Source organism: Prionailurus viverrinus, chromosome C2 (assembly GCF_022837055.1).
Source record: "Prionailurus viverrinus isolate Anna chromosome C2, UM_Priviv_1.0, whole genome shotgun sequence".
Taxonomy (NCBI): Eukaryota; Metazoa; Chordata; class Mammalia; order Carnivora; family Felidae; genus Prionailurus; species Prionailurus viverrinus.
Genome location: NC_062569.1, coordinates 106841292 through 106856526, shown reverse-complemented (window position 1 = coordinate 106856526; position 15235 = coordinate 106841292). Strand labels below are relative to the sequence as shown.

General features: G+C 35.7%; 1 protein-coding gene across 7 annotated transcripts in view; it reads right to left on the bottom strand.

The window, feature by feature from the left end:
• CBLB (Cbl proto-oncogene B) overlaps nt 1-15235 on the bottom strand; it is a 231140-nt gene that overhangs the window by 69308 nt on the left and 146597 nt on the right. For all 7 annotated transcript variants that reach the window (XM_047874977.1, XM_047874981.1, XM_047874978.1 and 4 more), the window contains one exon: nt 6663-6866. In XM_047874977.1, the coding sequence (XP_047730933.1) occupies nt 6663-6866 (204 nt within the window). The remainder of the gene's footprint in view (nt 1-6662; nt 6867-15235) is intronic.

Below are 15235 nucleotides of genomic sequence, written 5' to 3'. Positions count from 1 at the left end.
ATAACCAATGCAAAACACAAAAGATATTAAGTAGAACATAAACCAGGTTGGTAGACTCCAGGGACCTCTTCTTCAGTATCACTACTGAGCATTCAGTTAAAAACAAAACAACACATGAAATCATGCCACTTGCAGCAACGTGGATGCAACTGGAGGGTCTTACGCTGAGTGAAATAAGTTAGTCAGAGAAGGACAGATAGTGTATGTTTTCACTCATATGTGGATCTTGAGAAACTGAACAGAAGACCATGGGGAAAGGGAAGGGGGAAAAATAGAAAGGGAGGGAGGCAAACGATAAGAGACTCTTAAATACAAGAACTGAGGGTGGATGGGGGGGGGGGGAGAGGGGAAAATGGGTGATGGACATTGAGGAGGGCACTGGTTGGGATGAATACTGGGTGTTATATGTAAGCAATGAACCAAGGGAATCTACCCCAAAAACCAAAAACACACTTTACACACTGTATGTTAGCCAATTTGACAATACGTTATATTAAAAACAAAACAAAACAAACAAAACAAAACAAACAAAACAAAACAAACCTTTCTCCATGGTTTCTCCTACCTCCACCTATGTGGTAGGTACTATGCAAGTCTCTGGGAAGGAAAAGAAGGGCAAGGCACAGCCTCTGGTCTCCAGGAGCCTGCGGTCTACCATAGGAGACTGACTCAAACCAAGTACAAGAGTTCAAGTGCTTGCTTATCCTAAACTACTAATTATTCAAACCATTTTTAAGGAATACATAACAACATCTTTACAGTCACCTGTAACATCATATAGCACTTGGACAAGGCAGTTTTTTCCTTTGTTAATCACACGCTAATAAAAAATATGCTACTATTTTGCATGGAGAGCTTTAAGAAAATCAGTGAACAGAATGCAATTAAATGGCAAATGATGAACCTGTGACTTTGGATTGCTTACTGTCACCCATGACCACCTACATTGCGTAGAGGGAGGGGTGAGGACTACTGGCATGTGATCATAGTAATTCTTGGGTAGCACTGTGCCATGGGTTGCAGGATGTCTCGTATCTCTGGCCACTAACTGCCACAGATTTCTCCCACCCTTGGTCATTGTGAAAACCAAAAACATCCTCATATTATTTCTGAATACCTTCAGGAGGCAGAACTGCCTGTAATTGAGAGAGACGTCCTATATTCTGAATGTCTACTGTCATTTTTGTAATTTACTTTTGTTCTAATTTTGGTCTTTTCTACTCTCCAACATGGACCTGAGCTCTGTGGTTGGAATCAAAGTCATATTAAAAAAGCAACATTTTCCTAAAAATACTGAACCCTACACATAACTCTTTCTTTAGGATCAGGAATACTATGGGTCTTCTCCTCACACATTATTATTAGGAAAAGCAAGAATTAGGTAATAATATCAAGTTTTTAATTAGTAATATGTATTTTAACTGATGAGGGCAACATTAGGAGAATGCATAAAAAAGTATAAAAGAAGAATAATTACCTTGATCTCGGGTCACACATGTATTTATTTTTATAAGGCCATTCATTAAAATTTTAAATTTGGTTTCAAGAAAATATAAGATTTAAGACCAAAGGAATAAATCTCAGTTCATATACTAGCTCAGTCTGTCAACATTTTCACTTTGAGTGCAAATCTTCATTTTATTTTACGTATGTGGTGAAAAATATGTTCTATCAACATAATTGCTGAGGAATTGTTAAGACTCTTTACACTCTGGGCAAACAAAATTCTGACTGGCAATTGACACCTTTTCTTAGCTCTGATCTGATTGAAGTCAGAGAGAAGGACATGATCTTACCAATCACACCCTAGACTTCCTCTGAGGACTCACTCAGATCCAATTATCCTAGAAATTCTGACAGCTTGAGACCTCAGGCAGTGCTACAATTTCAAGCAAAAGCTAAAACATTTTGCAGTTAAAATTACAAAATAGACTATTTCTAGGGTGGTAACCAATATGCTATACTGTAGAATTATACATTCAGTTTGCTTCTGTAAGATTAGCATTAATATATTTATAAAATAAACAATAAAAACATATTCTATATGTTCAGTATGCTACTATTTATAAACTCCAGCTACAGGATATCACCATGGTAACAGGAATATACAAACAGCTCCATCCTCCATGCTATGATAGAAGCATCACCAATTTAAAGAATGCAATATGCTTAAGATGGGCAAAAATTATTTCCAAATATAGTCAACAACCTGTTCATGAACAGGAGAAAGATAACTACTGAAATAGAAGATAGAAGAAAACAGAATTGTTCCGCTGCACAATGACTTACAGTCACTCTTGGAACTGAGAGAATGAAATGTTTAAAAACGAATGAATGAATGAATGAGCGAGTGAGTGACTGAGGCAACAGAATGACTGAAAAAACAGAAAGGAAGAAAATTCAGGTAGAAGAGCTACTATGTCAAAATGACAGTGTGATATTTGTTTATAACCTCAGCTGTAAGAACTGAATAGAACCTATAATTTGATATTTTGTACATTTATATTCAGTCTTCAGTTTGGAACAAAGATGTATAACATCGGGTCACTGATTTCAAAGAGCATGTGAACATGCATGTACATTTGTTATTTCACTTAATAAATATATGCTGTGTGTGTTTAGGCACCAGGAAACACAAAATAAAGAAGACATTGACACCAACCTTAGAAATTAATAGTCTAATGGATAAGGCAGTCCTCTAGATAAAACATAACAATTTAGTGTAACTCTGGAAACAGAAGTACATATAAAGCACTATGAGAACATAATGACATGGCAATGTTTTTCCCAATTAGAAAGAACTGATACTTGTATCTACACTAAAATCTAGGTTTTACTGAAAGTTAAGTGGCAGTGATTTATGAAATATTATAAAACTTACAATCTGTTTAATTGACTAGAGGCAGATAAGTGTACACAAAGACATTTACTTGAAATATGATTACCCAACTTAAAAACAAATAATTACAAGTTGTTTAAATTTCTCCAATACCTAACTAGTGTCAAAGGAAAGCAGCGAAATAACACTGTAGTGGAGCTTTATTAAATGACACTGTTGACTGCCAAAAAAACCACCGAAGGGTGACTTCTGGAACAATAAATGTCTGAGACCACCATCTCTTCTTGGGAAACTAAAAAGATCAATGTAAAAGTCTCTGAACTCCCTTGACAGAAAGCTCACCAGTGTGCCCAGGGAAAACAAAACACGCACGGTCTTGAGAGTAGGTGAGAAGACGTAGGGAAACCACGAGAGTCACCTTTGAATATTCTGCTGCTCATTTTACGTCACCAGTGAGTCCTGTGGTTGTCAGGGTTCCTAGTGAAGCAAGGCTCAAGTTTCAACTTAATTCAGTGGGAAACAGACCAAGACTGCAACTTTGCCTAAACTCATAGAGGGCAGCTACTGTTTCCCAGCGAGCAAAGTATACAAAGTTCTTGAAAGAATTACCCTTAAGACCCCACATTCTCCCCTGACATCAATGAAAGAAGAAAACCCACTTAGTAAAGAAAAGTGAAATGCCTTTTTCCTAGCTAGAAAACATTATCTCCTAGGTCACTTGAACTACTTGAGCTGTTGTGTGTTTCTTAAATAACTTTCTGTCTTTCCCTATTATCTATGCATTCAATAAAGATTCTTTGTGTGCTTACTGCATCCTAGACCTGGGGAATGCAATCTTTTTCTTAAAGGGCCAGATAGTAAATATTTTAGGCTTTGCAGGCCAAGAAGAAAAAAAAAAAAACAACAGAAAACAAAAAAACGAAACAGAAACAAGCAAATTATGTAGCTACTTATAAACGCATTTAAATATATAGCCATATAAAATGTAAAATCATTCTTAGCTCACAGAAAAACAAACCAACATAAACAGGTCATAGCTTGCTGATTCCAGTGCTATATCACTGTCAAATATCCAGGCCAAGCTAAGACCATTAGGTTATTAAGTTAAAAGGGAAGGTTTTGCATCAAGAGCTAGCTTCTTCCAGTAAGAGCTTACAGGGGAGATCTAAGAAAGCTCTGTCCAATACAATTATCTATTGGAGAATAGATATTTCTCTTATTTCAATAGATATCTCGATACCTATAGAAAATGTTCTATATCTATACAGTTCAGTACAGTAGCCACTATACCCAAGTGGCTACTGAGCATTTAAAATATATTCAAGGGGCCCTAGGTGTCTCAGTTGGTTGAGCGTCTGACTCTTGATTTTGGCTCAGGTCATCATCCCAGGATTGTGGAATCGAACCCTGCCTCAGGCTCCATGCTGAGCATGGACCTGCTTGGAATTCTCTCTCCCTCTCTCTCTCCTTCTCTCTCTCTCTCTCTCAAAAAAAAAAAAAAAAATATATATATATATATATATATATGTTCAACATGACTGAGGAACATTTTATTAAACTTTAATTATTTTAAATTTACATTTAAATAGCCACATATGGCTAGTATACTGGACAACAGATTTAATAGTCATTATATATCAATTAACAGGTCTTAACTGAATTTGCTTGGGTTTTTGGCAACCTATTAAGTTAGCGTGGGTGTAAATATTTTTATAGGGCATAAATATATTTATTTTTATAATTTTACGTTTTTACCAAGAGATCAAATTCAAATTATTTTTAATTTCTAGTTACAACTGTACTGGGAGTCCAAAATTATTCATGATGTACATTATATCATGGAGCTGGAAAGACCTTCAGAGGACAACTAGTTACATTCTATCAAGTTCAATGTGTGTGACATGTTCCAAAGAGGGCAAAAGAGGCACATTACATGATGGCTCCAAACTGGATTTTTGGAATTAGGAAGATCTGGAATAAAGTACTGGTTCTACTATAGAGTAACTAGGATCTTAGGCAAGATATTTCATTTCTTTACTCCTTAGCTTTATCTTTTATGAAACAGGACAGTAACTGTAGCTTCTCTATTGGGTTGGAATGATTGTCGAATGAGATCAAGAACCCAGAACAGCATCCTGTCAACTGAAATCATCAATGTCACTATTTAATTACCACCATTATTTAAAATTAATAATACTGTATGATAAATATTCTAGCAATACACTCTATAATCTGACTTAGTAGGAACCATTTCATGATTCTGCATGGGAGAGAGTTACACATGTGGTTTGGGATACATCACTGTATTGTTATGCAGAAAACATAAGTTAGAATCTAGTTTCTACAACCTACTAATGTAGCCAAGTCACATGTGTAGTCTGAGCCTCATTTCCTTATCTGAAAAATGAGAAGAATATTTGCCTCTCCAAGTTGTTGAGAGAATAAAATACGTGAAAAATCTTTGTTCCTATAAAAGACACTGAGGAATAACTACTTCTTTTCTTCTATCTCTGGGGTGAAAGGGATTATATCCTTCAAAACTTAGTTGTCAGGATTAAAGGACAGAATCAAGAGTAGTTTCTCTGCGAGTTAAATTATGACATTTATGAAAATTAATGATATGAAGAATAAAAGTCATCTCAGACCAAAAATGTCAAAGTGGCCATGTTGGTGATGGTAACATACCTGCACAGGTGAAAAATCCCATGGGCATATGTCTTTGTTGAGCATGGAACATTGAAATGTAGAAAATACAGGAAGCCAGGAGATAAACTTAAGGAAGTTAAGGAAGGAGTAACCCAAACAAATGCCTCCTCTGTTCTCTGTGCCAAGTGTTTCTCTACCACGGAGACAGATGCAAATGATCTGATGCCATTACACATTATTATCAGTCCAACTACATGGCAAATAAGATTCATGTTACCTGCCAAATCCTAATGAACTGCAGCGGAGGTTCTATAAGGCCAGGTCTGACCTCAGTAGGGATGAGGGCCATGATTGATTAGCCCTGTCTGCCATGAGTCAGGAGGAGGGCCAGGAGGGGACACCTTCACACTCCATTTTCAGCAACTTTTATACCACTCATTGCTAGTTCTCTGATTTTGAGAATGCAAAACTTTGTGAATATGACTTTCACATACCTTTCCATACAGAGCATGGCCTGATATCTGAGAGGCCAGCTCTCTTAGTCATTATATTTCTGGCTTGTAAATTATTCAGTCGGCATTCTGGTTTATTGACTAGTTTCTTGTGGGGTTAGTTACTCCAACTGGGCATGTAGGATCCATTCTCAATTCACAAAGTCCATTTTCTGAGTCAGCAATTTTGATAAGCAAACCCCACACTATGGTAAAATCACAAAGGTAAATATTATGTGACAGAATTCTCAGTAGCCAAATGGAAGCCTGGCTCTCCTGGTCAGAAAATCACTATCAGACACTTCTTTTAGACTTTAACAAAGACCATTTGTAATCAGTTTCATCATTACCAATTTTTATATTTTCTTAGTTTTCTTAATTTTTCTTAATTTTTTATTCACAGGACTGCTTTTGCCAATCTTAGACGATCTTGGATTCTATATGTAAGCTCTCACCATCTCTCATTTTGAAGTTTAAAAGCAGCGAAAGAACTTTGAGTAGACTCTAGTTCTTTGTCTATGATTTCATCAGCCTATCAACATTACCGAGGTCTTCACCTTTCTTTTGATTCTTCCATGTTTCTTTCCCAAGCCCCCAAACACTCAGACATAGCCCATTAGGGACAGCATCATTCCTTTTTCATGTCCACACATGACTCCGATTAAACCTGCGTTTTATAATTTTACCTTTCGAACATTTGCCAACCGATTCATCATCAAGGACTCCTCTCGGTCATCATCATCATCCAGGTCCAGCATCGGCACTCCAAAGGGGTCAATGATGCTACAGCACCTGGAACCTTCGTCCCTTGGATCAAAGGGGTCGACGATGATGGGCTCTGTTCCTTTTATTTCACAGCGACAGAAGGGGCAGCCCTGGCCATCTGACTCCTGAACAAACAAAAAATGTAATTGGTTTTTGTTCAAATACAACAGTACTGAGAGGGGCCAATGTTCTCCAGCTATAAAAAGAAGTTGCATACAAGAGGTTTTAGGGTAGGCAGTGAGAGTGAAGGAAGATCTGTCTTGAAGAAGTTAATAGAGTAGAACACCAACAAAATGTGATAAACGTTCAGTATGTCAAATTTTCAAAGAAAGATTTATCTAAAAAAAAAAAAAATCTCTGATTTGCCAAAGAAAAGGAGCCTAACTATTTTTCTGAATGTTCTTTTACAATTGTAATGTATCAAAACTTCAGGGTCCTGTAGGAAAATGGAAATTGAATCATATCCCTCTTTACCAAAAGGCACCAGCTAATTAAACATTCTACAAAAAGGACATTTTGATAAGAATTCATTATAAACAAAGTAGCAGTATCAATTAAAACAAGCCATTCTGGAAAAGTTCCTATGCATGTAACTATGGATAAATATTTCCATTTAATTGCCTAGGTTTTTAAAAGTCTTGATTTATAATTGGTGGGAAAAAATAAAAGTAAATTTACATCCAGAAACCATCATCTGTCCTGAGAGCCTGTCACTCTGACCCAGCTCATTTGGGATATAATGCCATGTGAAATATTAAATTCTACCTCTCATCTTGCTTTCAAATTAGATACTGCAAAAAGATCTGTGCTAATACTTTTGGGCCAGAAACTCATTTATTGGTAATTATTGAAGGTTTTGTTCAAAGTCTCCCAATTCCGGAATTCACAATTGGCAGGGAAACAGGAGAAGACTGTGTTCTCGCCCTGCATATGATGCTGTCTTCTAGAAATAGATGGTGTCTGATACTCACCATCATTTTTTGTTTCTGCATTTTACCCTGATTTTAGTAGTGTGTTATTTAAAAAATAGTAAAAAGCAGGGGCGTCTGGGTGGCTCAGTTGGTTAAGCATCTGACCCTTGATTTCTGCTCAGGTCACGATCTCACGGTTTGTGAGATGGAGCTCCATGTCATGATCTGCGCTGACAGAGTGGAGCCTGCTTGGGATTCTCTCCCTCTCTCTCTCTGCCCGTCTCCCCTCCTCTCAAAAATAAATAAGTAAGCTTTAAAAAAATAGAAGAAATCATAAAATCATTTAAAGGCAGAAATGAGATGAATCAGCACCTTTTTAGAGATGAGACAGGGATGCAAAGAGAACTAACATCTTTAAAGAAACCATTTAGTACTTAAGACTGTCCCACCCACTTGTTATGGTGGGAAACTGGTGATCTACATCCCCTCCAGTGACACTCTGATCAGCAGTGGAGTGATACTTTTGCTTCTCCTCTCACTGGACAATTGCTGATCTGTCACTCAGGAAGATCATGTGCTGGATGGGTTATTCTTTTCCAAATATCACTCAGATTAACAAACTGAACATCTCTCTTCGCCACACCAATTGTTAAAAAAGAAAAACAAACATTCTTTGCATAGGTCAATGAAAAGAAAGCAGAGCATTTCCTTATTCATTTACTGTTAGATAATTTGGGAAAGAAACTTGGAATGGTAAAGTAGTTGACCTAAGGTGCTGTGGAGAAATACAGGCACGCCGATACAAAATCCTTTGATGTTTACTGCTGCATATGCTTAAGCTGGTGCGCTTCAAGGCAACTTAAATATTTTGCTCCATCATTCTACAACAGATGATAAATCTACGCCTTAATTATTTTATATTACATTAACATTTCCTAACACAGGAATAAATACTTAAGGAAAGCTAAACCTTTCTCCTGTCTTTTGTTAACAGGAACATTAAACGTAAGTGCATATTCAATATGTTGTCATCTAGATAAAATCCCCTTATCAGAAAAGTCAAAAGGGATCCATATTCTGTGACTGTAATGGAATTTTCTAACAGATCTATGTAAGATAATTTCAGAAAGATAGTCTAATATATAAGGGCAAGATAGGAAAGATGTTCCCTGTGTGTCTTTAGTGCACGAAGGATAGAAAGTAGGACTCTGGGCCCTAAGTAGACACATCTTTTGTTCATATGTTAAAAAATATATATATAGAAAATCTGAAACATATACAGAAGTAGAGAGAAAAGGGTAATATGTTTGTATACACCTACCACTCCACTCTAACAACTATCAGTTTATGTCCAATCTTGTTCCATCTGTACCTTCCACTTACTCACTTGGATTATTCTGAAGCATATCCTATACGTTACATAAATTCATCTATAATGAGTGTGTATCTAAAAACAGAAAAATTTATTAATACTTAACTAAAGTATAATTACCATAGCTAAAAATTAGTGCCCTTGATGTAAATATTAAAGTCATTATTTTTTAGTACAGTGCCCACAACGTTTATGCCACAGCACTCAGCTACAAAAGCTTCTCTTAGAAATTTCAATGTCACTTCGCACATTGCTTTGGTAAGGATGACTTGGAGCTCCCCACAGAGGGTAACTGAAAAGAGGGGTTCGGAAAGAGAGCAGGGGGGAGGTAATAACAGCATCTTGGTGGTACCAAGAGAAAGATTAGGAATAGCTAGCTCTTCAATGCCTGAATTTAGATTTCCTCCATCTCTGCTATCTGGAAGTTTAATACTATACAAATTACTGACGTATGTTAGAGTAGCTGTTTTGTGAGTACACATCACAAAAAATATTTTCTGTTTAGCTTTATCTTTGTAGAGGGTTCACATTACTCACTGAATGAAAAACAAAAAAAATCCCCCCCCAAAACCCAGCTGCAATGTACATCCACTTTGATTTGCAGACATAGATCACAATGAACGTGTCTCCTTAATGATATTTACTCTAATATGACTTCACCCATCACTCTTTCTCTGTAAACTAAATACTGCCATATGCAAATTAAGTCTAACTATAAATTCTCAAATGCCACTTTGACACTCTGCCCTAGTTTCTGTCATATGGTTGATTGAATACACATGAAGAATGTCTTCGATAGACATATAACTCATCAGGATTGTGCCTCAATAATTAAAATAATGTTTCTGTCAACATATACTTAATGCAAGATCAAGGAACATATGTTAATAAAGAAAACCAATAAATAATTCCTTTTCTAGTCCTCAACATATTCACATTCTGAGAATGTTAAGAGGAAGCATTTGGGACTCCATCCATTCTAATGGACTCAGTAGATTTTACTTCCTCAAATAAGAAATACTTCCAAACCAAAGGTATATAAGTTATCAGAGAGTACTACACTCATCTGAAATGTTAACTATGTAATATGCTCATGACAAAGTAATTCAGACTCCCATGCCAACTATGAATATTGTTAATAATATTAAACATAAATATAACTTTAGGTATCTGAGAACAAATTAACATTTTACAGAAAAATAGAAAAAAAAATTCTTTAACTTCCCAAATTGCCCATTCCCATAGTAACACCTTATGTAAAAATCCAAGTAAATATCAGCATCTCATCACCATCATCATCATCATCATCATCATCATCATCATGTATTGGTCAGCTTCCATATGCTTTCTGTTTATATACTGTTCATATGGATTTTACCTCTTAAATACCTTAATTTTTTAAAGACACACTATATATAGTACAATTTATTTGCTCTCAAGATGATTATTAGAGGTCACACTTTAAGGTTAATCACTACATGGCTTTCCACATACACAATATACATAGAGAACCCTAAAAAATAATAGGACTTCTTGAGTCTCATTTTGGAGTGCATTTTATACTTTTCTTAGTCTGTGTGTGTGTGTGTGTGTGCCTTCTGTAGCAGTAACTTCTAATTTATATTACTTTGCTAATATTTCACATAGATTTGAAGTTACCATAAACCATTTCTGCAAACCATGGAACAATTATAAATAAGTGAATAACTGGATAGATACATATATACATATCCTGAGAACAAATTGGGTCCATATTAAGCATTTTTAGAGCACAATATTTCCCACAGAAATTCAATAACTTGTTAAAAGAACATATAAGAGAGTTAATAGTAATCTTACAACAAATGACTCAGAGTGAAAGAGATGGTTGGTTTTGGCGCTCTCTTATGATGAACAAGGAAAAAAGACATTGGTGAATCTAGGCTCTTCTGGTTTTAACTAGTGAGGCCCATGAAAACACCAAGTCAGAAAGAAAGCACAGACATTCTGAATCAGGACACTTGAATTGGAACCCTACACCCACCAATTACAGCTGTGTGATCCTGGGTAAGCTATTCATCTTATTCTGTAGGGTGTAATGAGGGAATGTACAATTTAAGGGATATCTCAAAAATAAATTAATTCAAATCTTTCAAAGTGCTATGCAAATACTGGCAGAATTACTATAAAGATAATTTCAAAAGCAAATTAGTATAGTAAGATAACTGAAGAAACATGTCTTAACATCTGAAAAAATTCACACAACCACAAGAATTCCCACCTTATGAAATGAATGCAATTTTTAAACTACTTTTAAACCACAGAATCACCAATGTTCATAAATTAAGAATAATCAGAAATATGAGACAGTTTCCTAAATGATACTATTAGGTACTACATTAGGAACAATACTAAGATTCCAGGCACTGTTGAAAACACTATGCACGTATTAATTCATTTAACCCTATGAAGTAGGTGCAATTATCATCCTCATTTTACCAATAAAAAAATGAGAGTTTATATAATTTGAAGGATGTCACAGAGCTAAGCATCTGTGTGCAGGAAATTACATTCAGGTGGCCTGTTATATGAATCGAATCATTTCATCACTACACTACCACTATCCTACACTGCAGTATCAGGATGTAGTTCCTTAAGATCAGATTCATAACCTAGGTTAAGATGAAGTTTAAAAGTAGCTGCCTACTATTGATCATTCAAAAATGAAAAAAAAACCCTATTGTTCAAATTACAAAACTACTTTAATCAATAAATATTCTATTCACTCGAATTGAAAGGTTTCAGCTTTTAATGAAGATGAAAAACTTGTCCTAGTAATTATAGGATTCCTTGGGATATATTTTTACATAGTAAGAGCTTTTAAAATAGTTGTTGCTAGAACCCAATTTAAAATGTTAATTCATGAAGTTTATGCGTTTGCATTCTGAGGATGCTTTATTTAAGGGAATCAACTTTTGAAGCACCTATTAAAGGCCTTTGTTAGATCCAACTGAAAATGTTTCCCAGGTGCCAATACCTGCTATTGTCCAGGCACAGCACGATACAGTCAGACCCCATTTAATACAGTCACTGCACTCAAGCATTTGCTCTACCAAATTTTATTTTCTCCTCCTTTTCATTCCTACTGTCATCACTGTAGTTCATGAAATAATTGTAACATCTTTTAATGACTCTAGTAGCCCCTACATCACTCCCACAGTGAAACAGGAGCTCCAACACTTTATCACTTTTATACAAAAAGACACAACATGTAATCAAGGGGAGAAATACCAATTTACAACATTCTTATAGGCAAATATAATTTTATTATTTGTAGTACTAAGGTTACAAAATTACACTGAGGCTAGAAATGTGAAGGTTGGTTGCTTTTGAGGGAAGATACAGAAAAAGATTATTTCTTTGTACCTTAAATGTGACCATGTGAGCTGGCTTCTCTCCTCTCTTAGATAACTACACATTTTTTGCCCCACAATGCTCTCTAAATATGGGACATTCATAAATCTCTTTAATCATATTCCATATTAAAATCAGGGCTTACTGATTTTCATCTAATGACTCTATGAAATATTATTTTGAACATTCTAATATCTTTCCTTTAAATTATTTGGAAAAAGTACAGAAGTAATAATCACAGGAAAAAGTTAATTTTACTTTTAATTGAATTAAAGTCCTTGGCAGTAATTCAAAACAAGGCTGCATATCCAACTGATATATATGTATCCATTTTTATTTTGAATTTTTTAAAATGTTTATTTCTGAGACAGAGCATGAGTGGGGGAGGGGCAGAGAGAGAGGGAGACACAGAATCCGAAGAGGGGCAGAGAGAGAGGGAGACACAGAATCCGAAGAGGGGCAGAGAGAGAGGGAGACACAGAATCTAAGGCAGGCTCCAGGCTCTGAGCTGTCAGCACAGAGCCTGACGCGGGGCTCGAACTCACAAAATGCAAGAGCATGACCCGAGCCAAAGTCAGTCGCTCAACCGACTGAGCCACCCAGGTGCCCCTATCCATTTTTATTTTGAAGATTTGAAGAACATAGTTTGGAATTTGTGCCATTCACAAGCTCAGAAGCCATTTTCTAGATTCCTGGAGCAAAAAACAACAAAACAAAACAAAACAAAACAAAACAAAACAAACCAGTATGAAAAGAGCCCCTTACTTTACACCTGATGTAGTAAGCCTGCACCATCACTGCTGCTCAATATGCTGCTACAAAAAGGAAGATATGGAGGAGTTCTGGATGAAGAAGAAAAATGTTTTGTTAATATCTATGGAACAGCAAGGAAGTGAAAGAAAACTCTGCAGGTTTTATTGCCAAAGACAGAACAGAAACGCCGCACCTAGAGAGAGATTGCTTCAAAGATTGCCTCTAGAGAGTTGATTATCCAACTTATTTAGTATTCTGTGCAAACTCTGCCTTGCTTATTCAATTTATTAAATAACACAGATGTTTCAGAAGGAGAAAGAAGTATCTGACACCTCTTCAGAGGCATGACTAATGGGCCATTATGACAAAAATTAAAGGGTAACCACTTGCAGCCTGTAACAACTAAGTGACACCGCTACTGTGCATTTCTTAGGGTTTCCGTTAATTACATAAAATTTAAGTTTGCAGTGAATTCAATTAAACCAAAAGTAGGGCATCAAATGGAAGGAAAAGTTGGTGAAGAATGACTTGCTGAAAATGCATACTGGCTGGACACATAATGTTTTATGGTCAGGGTTTAATATTTCTTTCCTATTGGACTCTGATTTATCAGAGCTTCTTGGCAGACATGCAACCTTTAAAATCCTTTTCCTATCAGCATGCCCAACCAAAAGAGTAGAAAGTAACAAAAGATGTCTCAAATCCATAATTAAATTTGAAAGATAACAGGATGCTCATTTCAAGTAATTATTATTAATACCATGCCTTTGTATAAAACTTTCAGATTTACTTATAACTTCTTGAAGGTCAGGCCTGAGTCTAAGTATTCTTCTTAGCTCACAGATTCATACAGAACCAGGACAGAGCAGATGCCCAGGAATGTTTCCTAAATAAAAAGATAAGTAAATGGACTTGAGAAGTTGGAGAATGATGGATGAAACAAGCCATGTATGCTTCTCTCAAGTAAAGTAACAAACGAGCCTATGCATAATTGAGTTGGAAAACAACCTTTTCTCTATAGACAAAAGAAACAAGCATATACAACAAAAACTCTGGCTTTAAAGTCAGGAAACGTGGACTATAGCTCTGTACCAGTTTGAATCTGGAAAACACTGAAAAAGAGAGACATGAATACTGTACTCTTATCCAGACTTCATACTCATACATTTCCCACTGCGTCTACAAGTTTAGATACAAAGCCTGACATTATACTGCAGAACTACAGAAATGTTCAATAACTGTTCTTAGTTTTCTATTCACCATCAATTAGGTTAAATCCTGTGAGGAGTGATTGGGGCCATAAGGTGGGCTTTTTAGCAGATCTATAGTTTATCAACCGCATTTTAACTGGAATAACTTTGTAACAATTTGATTTTTATTAAGTAATGGGCATTTTACAGTAACATATTTAAATGATTGTCAAAAATTGCTATTCATATTATATGAAAATAGGCAGATGTGCTGGTTGGCAGGAAGTACCACTTTGTGAAATCTATATGCAGAGGTAGAAATATTCAGGTTATCCCAAAGTGGAAATGTTCAAAAGTTGACATTTCCTTTGACCGCTAAGATCCCACTGAGACATAAAGACTATGGTATATCACTTTGGAATTCTTAAAACCTGGCCCAAGAACAATAATCTTCAGTGTAGAGAAAATGTGAATCAGGGATCACCATGTGTGTTTTTTTGGCTTAAAAAAGTAATAAAGAGGAACTCAGTTTCATTGCCTCTAGGTTAGTGCCAGCATTATTGCAAGCAATAAACGTAAAATAATGTGGCTCAAAAATAAGCGGACAAAATCAAAATGTGAAAAGTTGAAGGGAATCATCCAGCAGCTACTGAAAAGAACAAATCTGAGAATTAAAATTCTTAGAATTCATTCTCAGATCTTGAGCATAATAAAAGGTCTTTGAAAAAAATCATAGATAGTTTTCAGAAGAGAAATGAACAGAACTAAGACATCTGATCTACAATATCAACAATTTATCTAATTTATCTATTTAACATGTTTTCAATGTAATCTTAGTCTTCTCTCTACACTATTTACCATATAGTCCATAAATA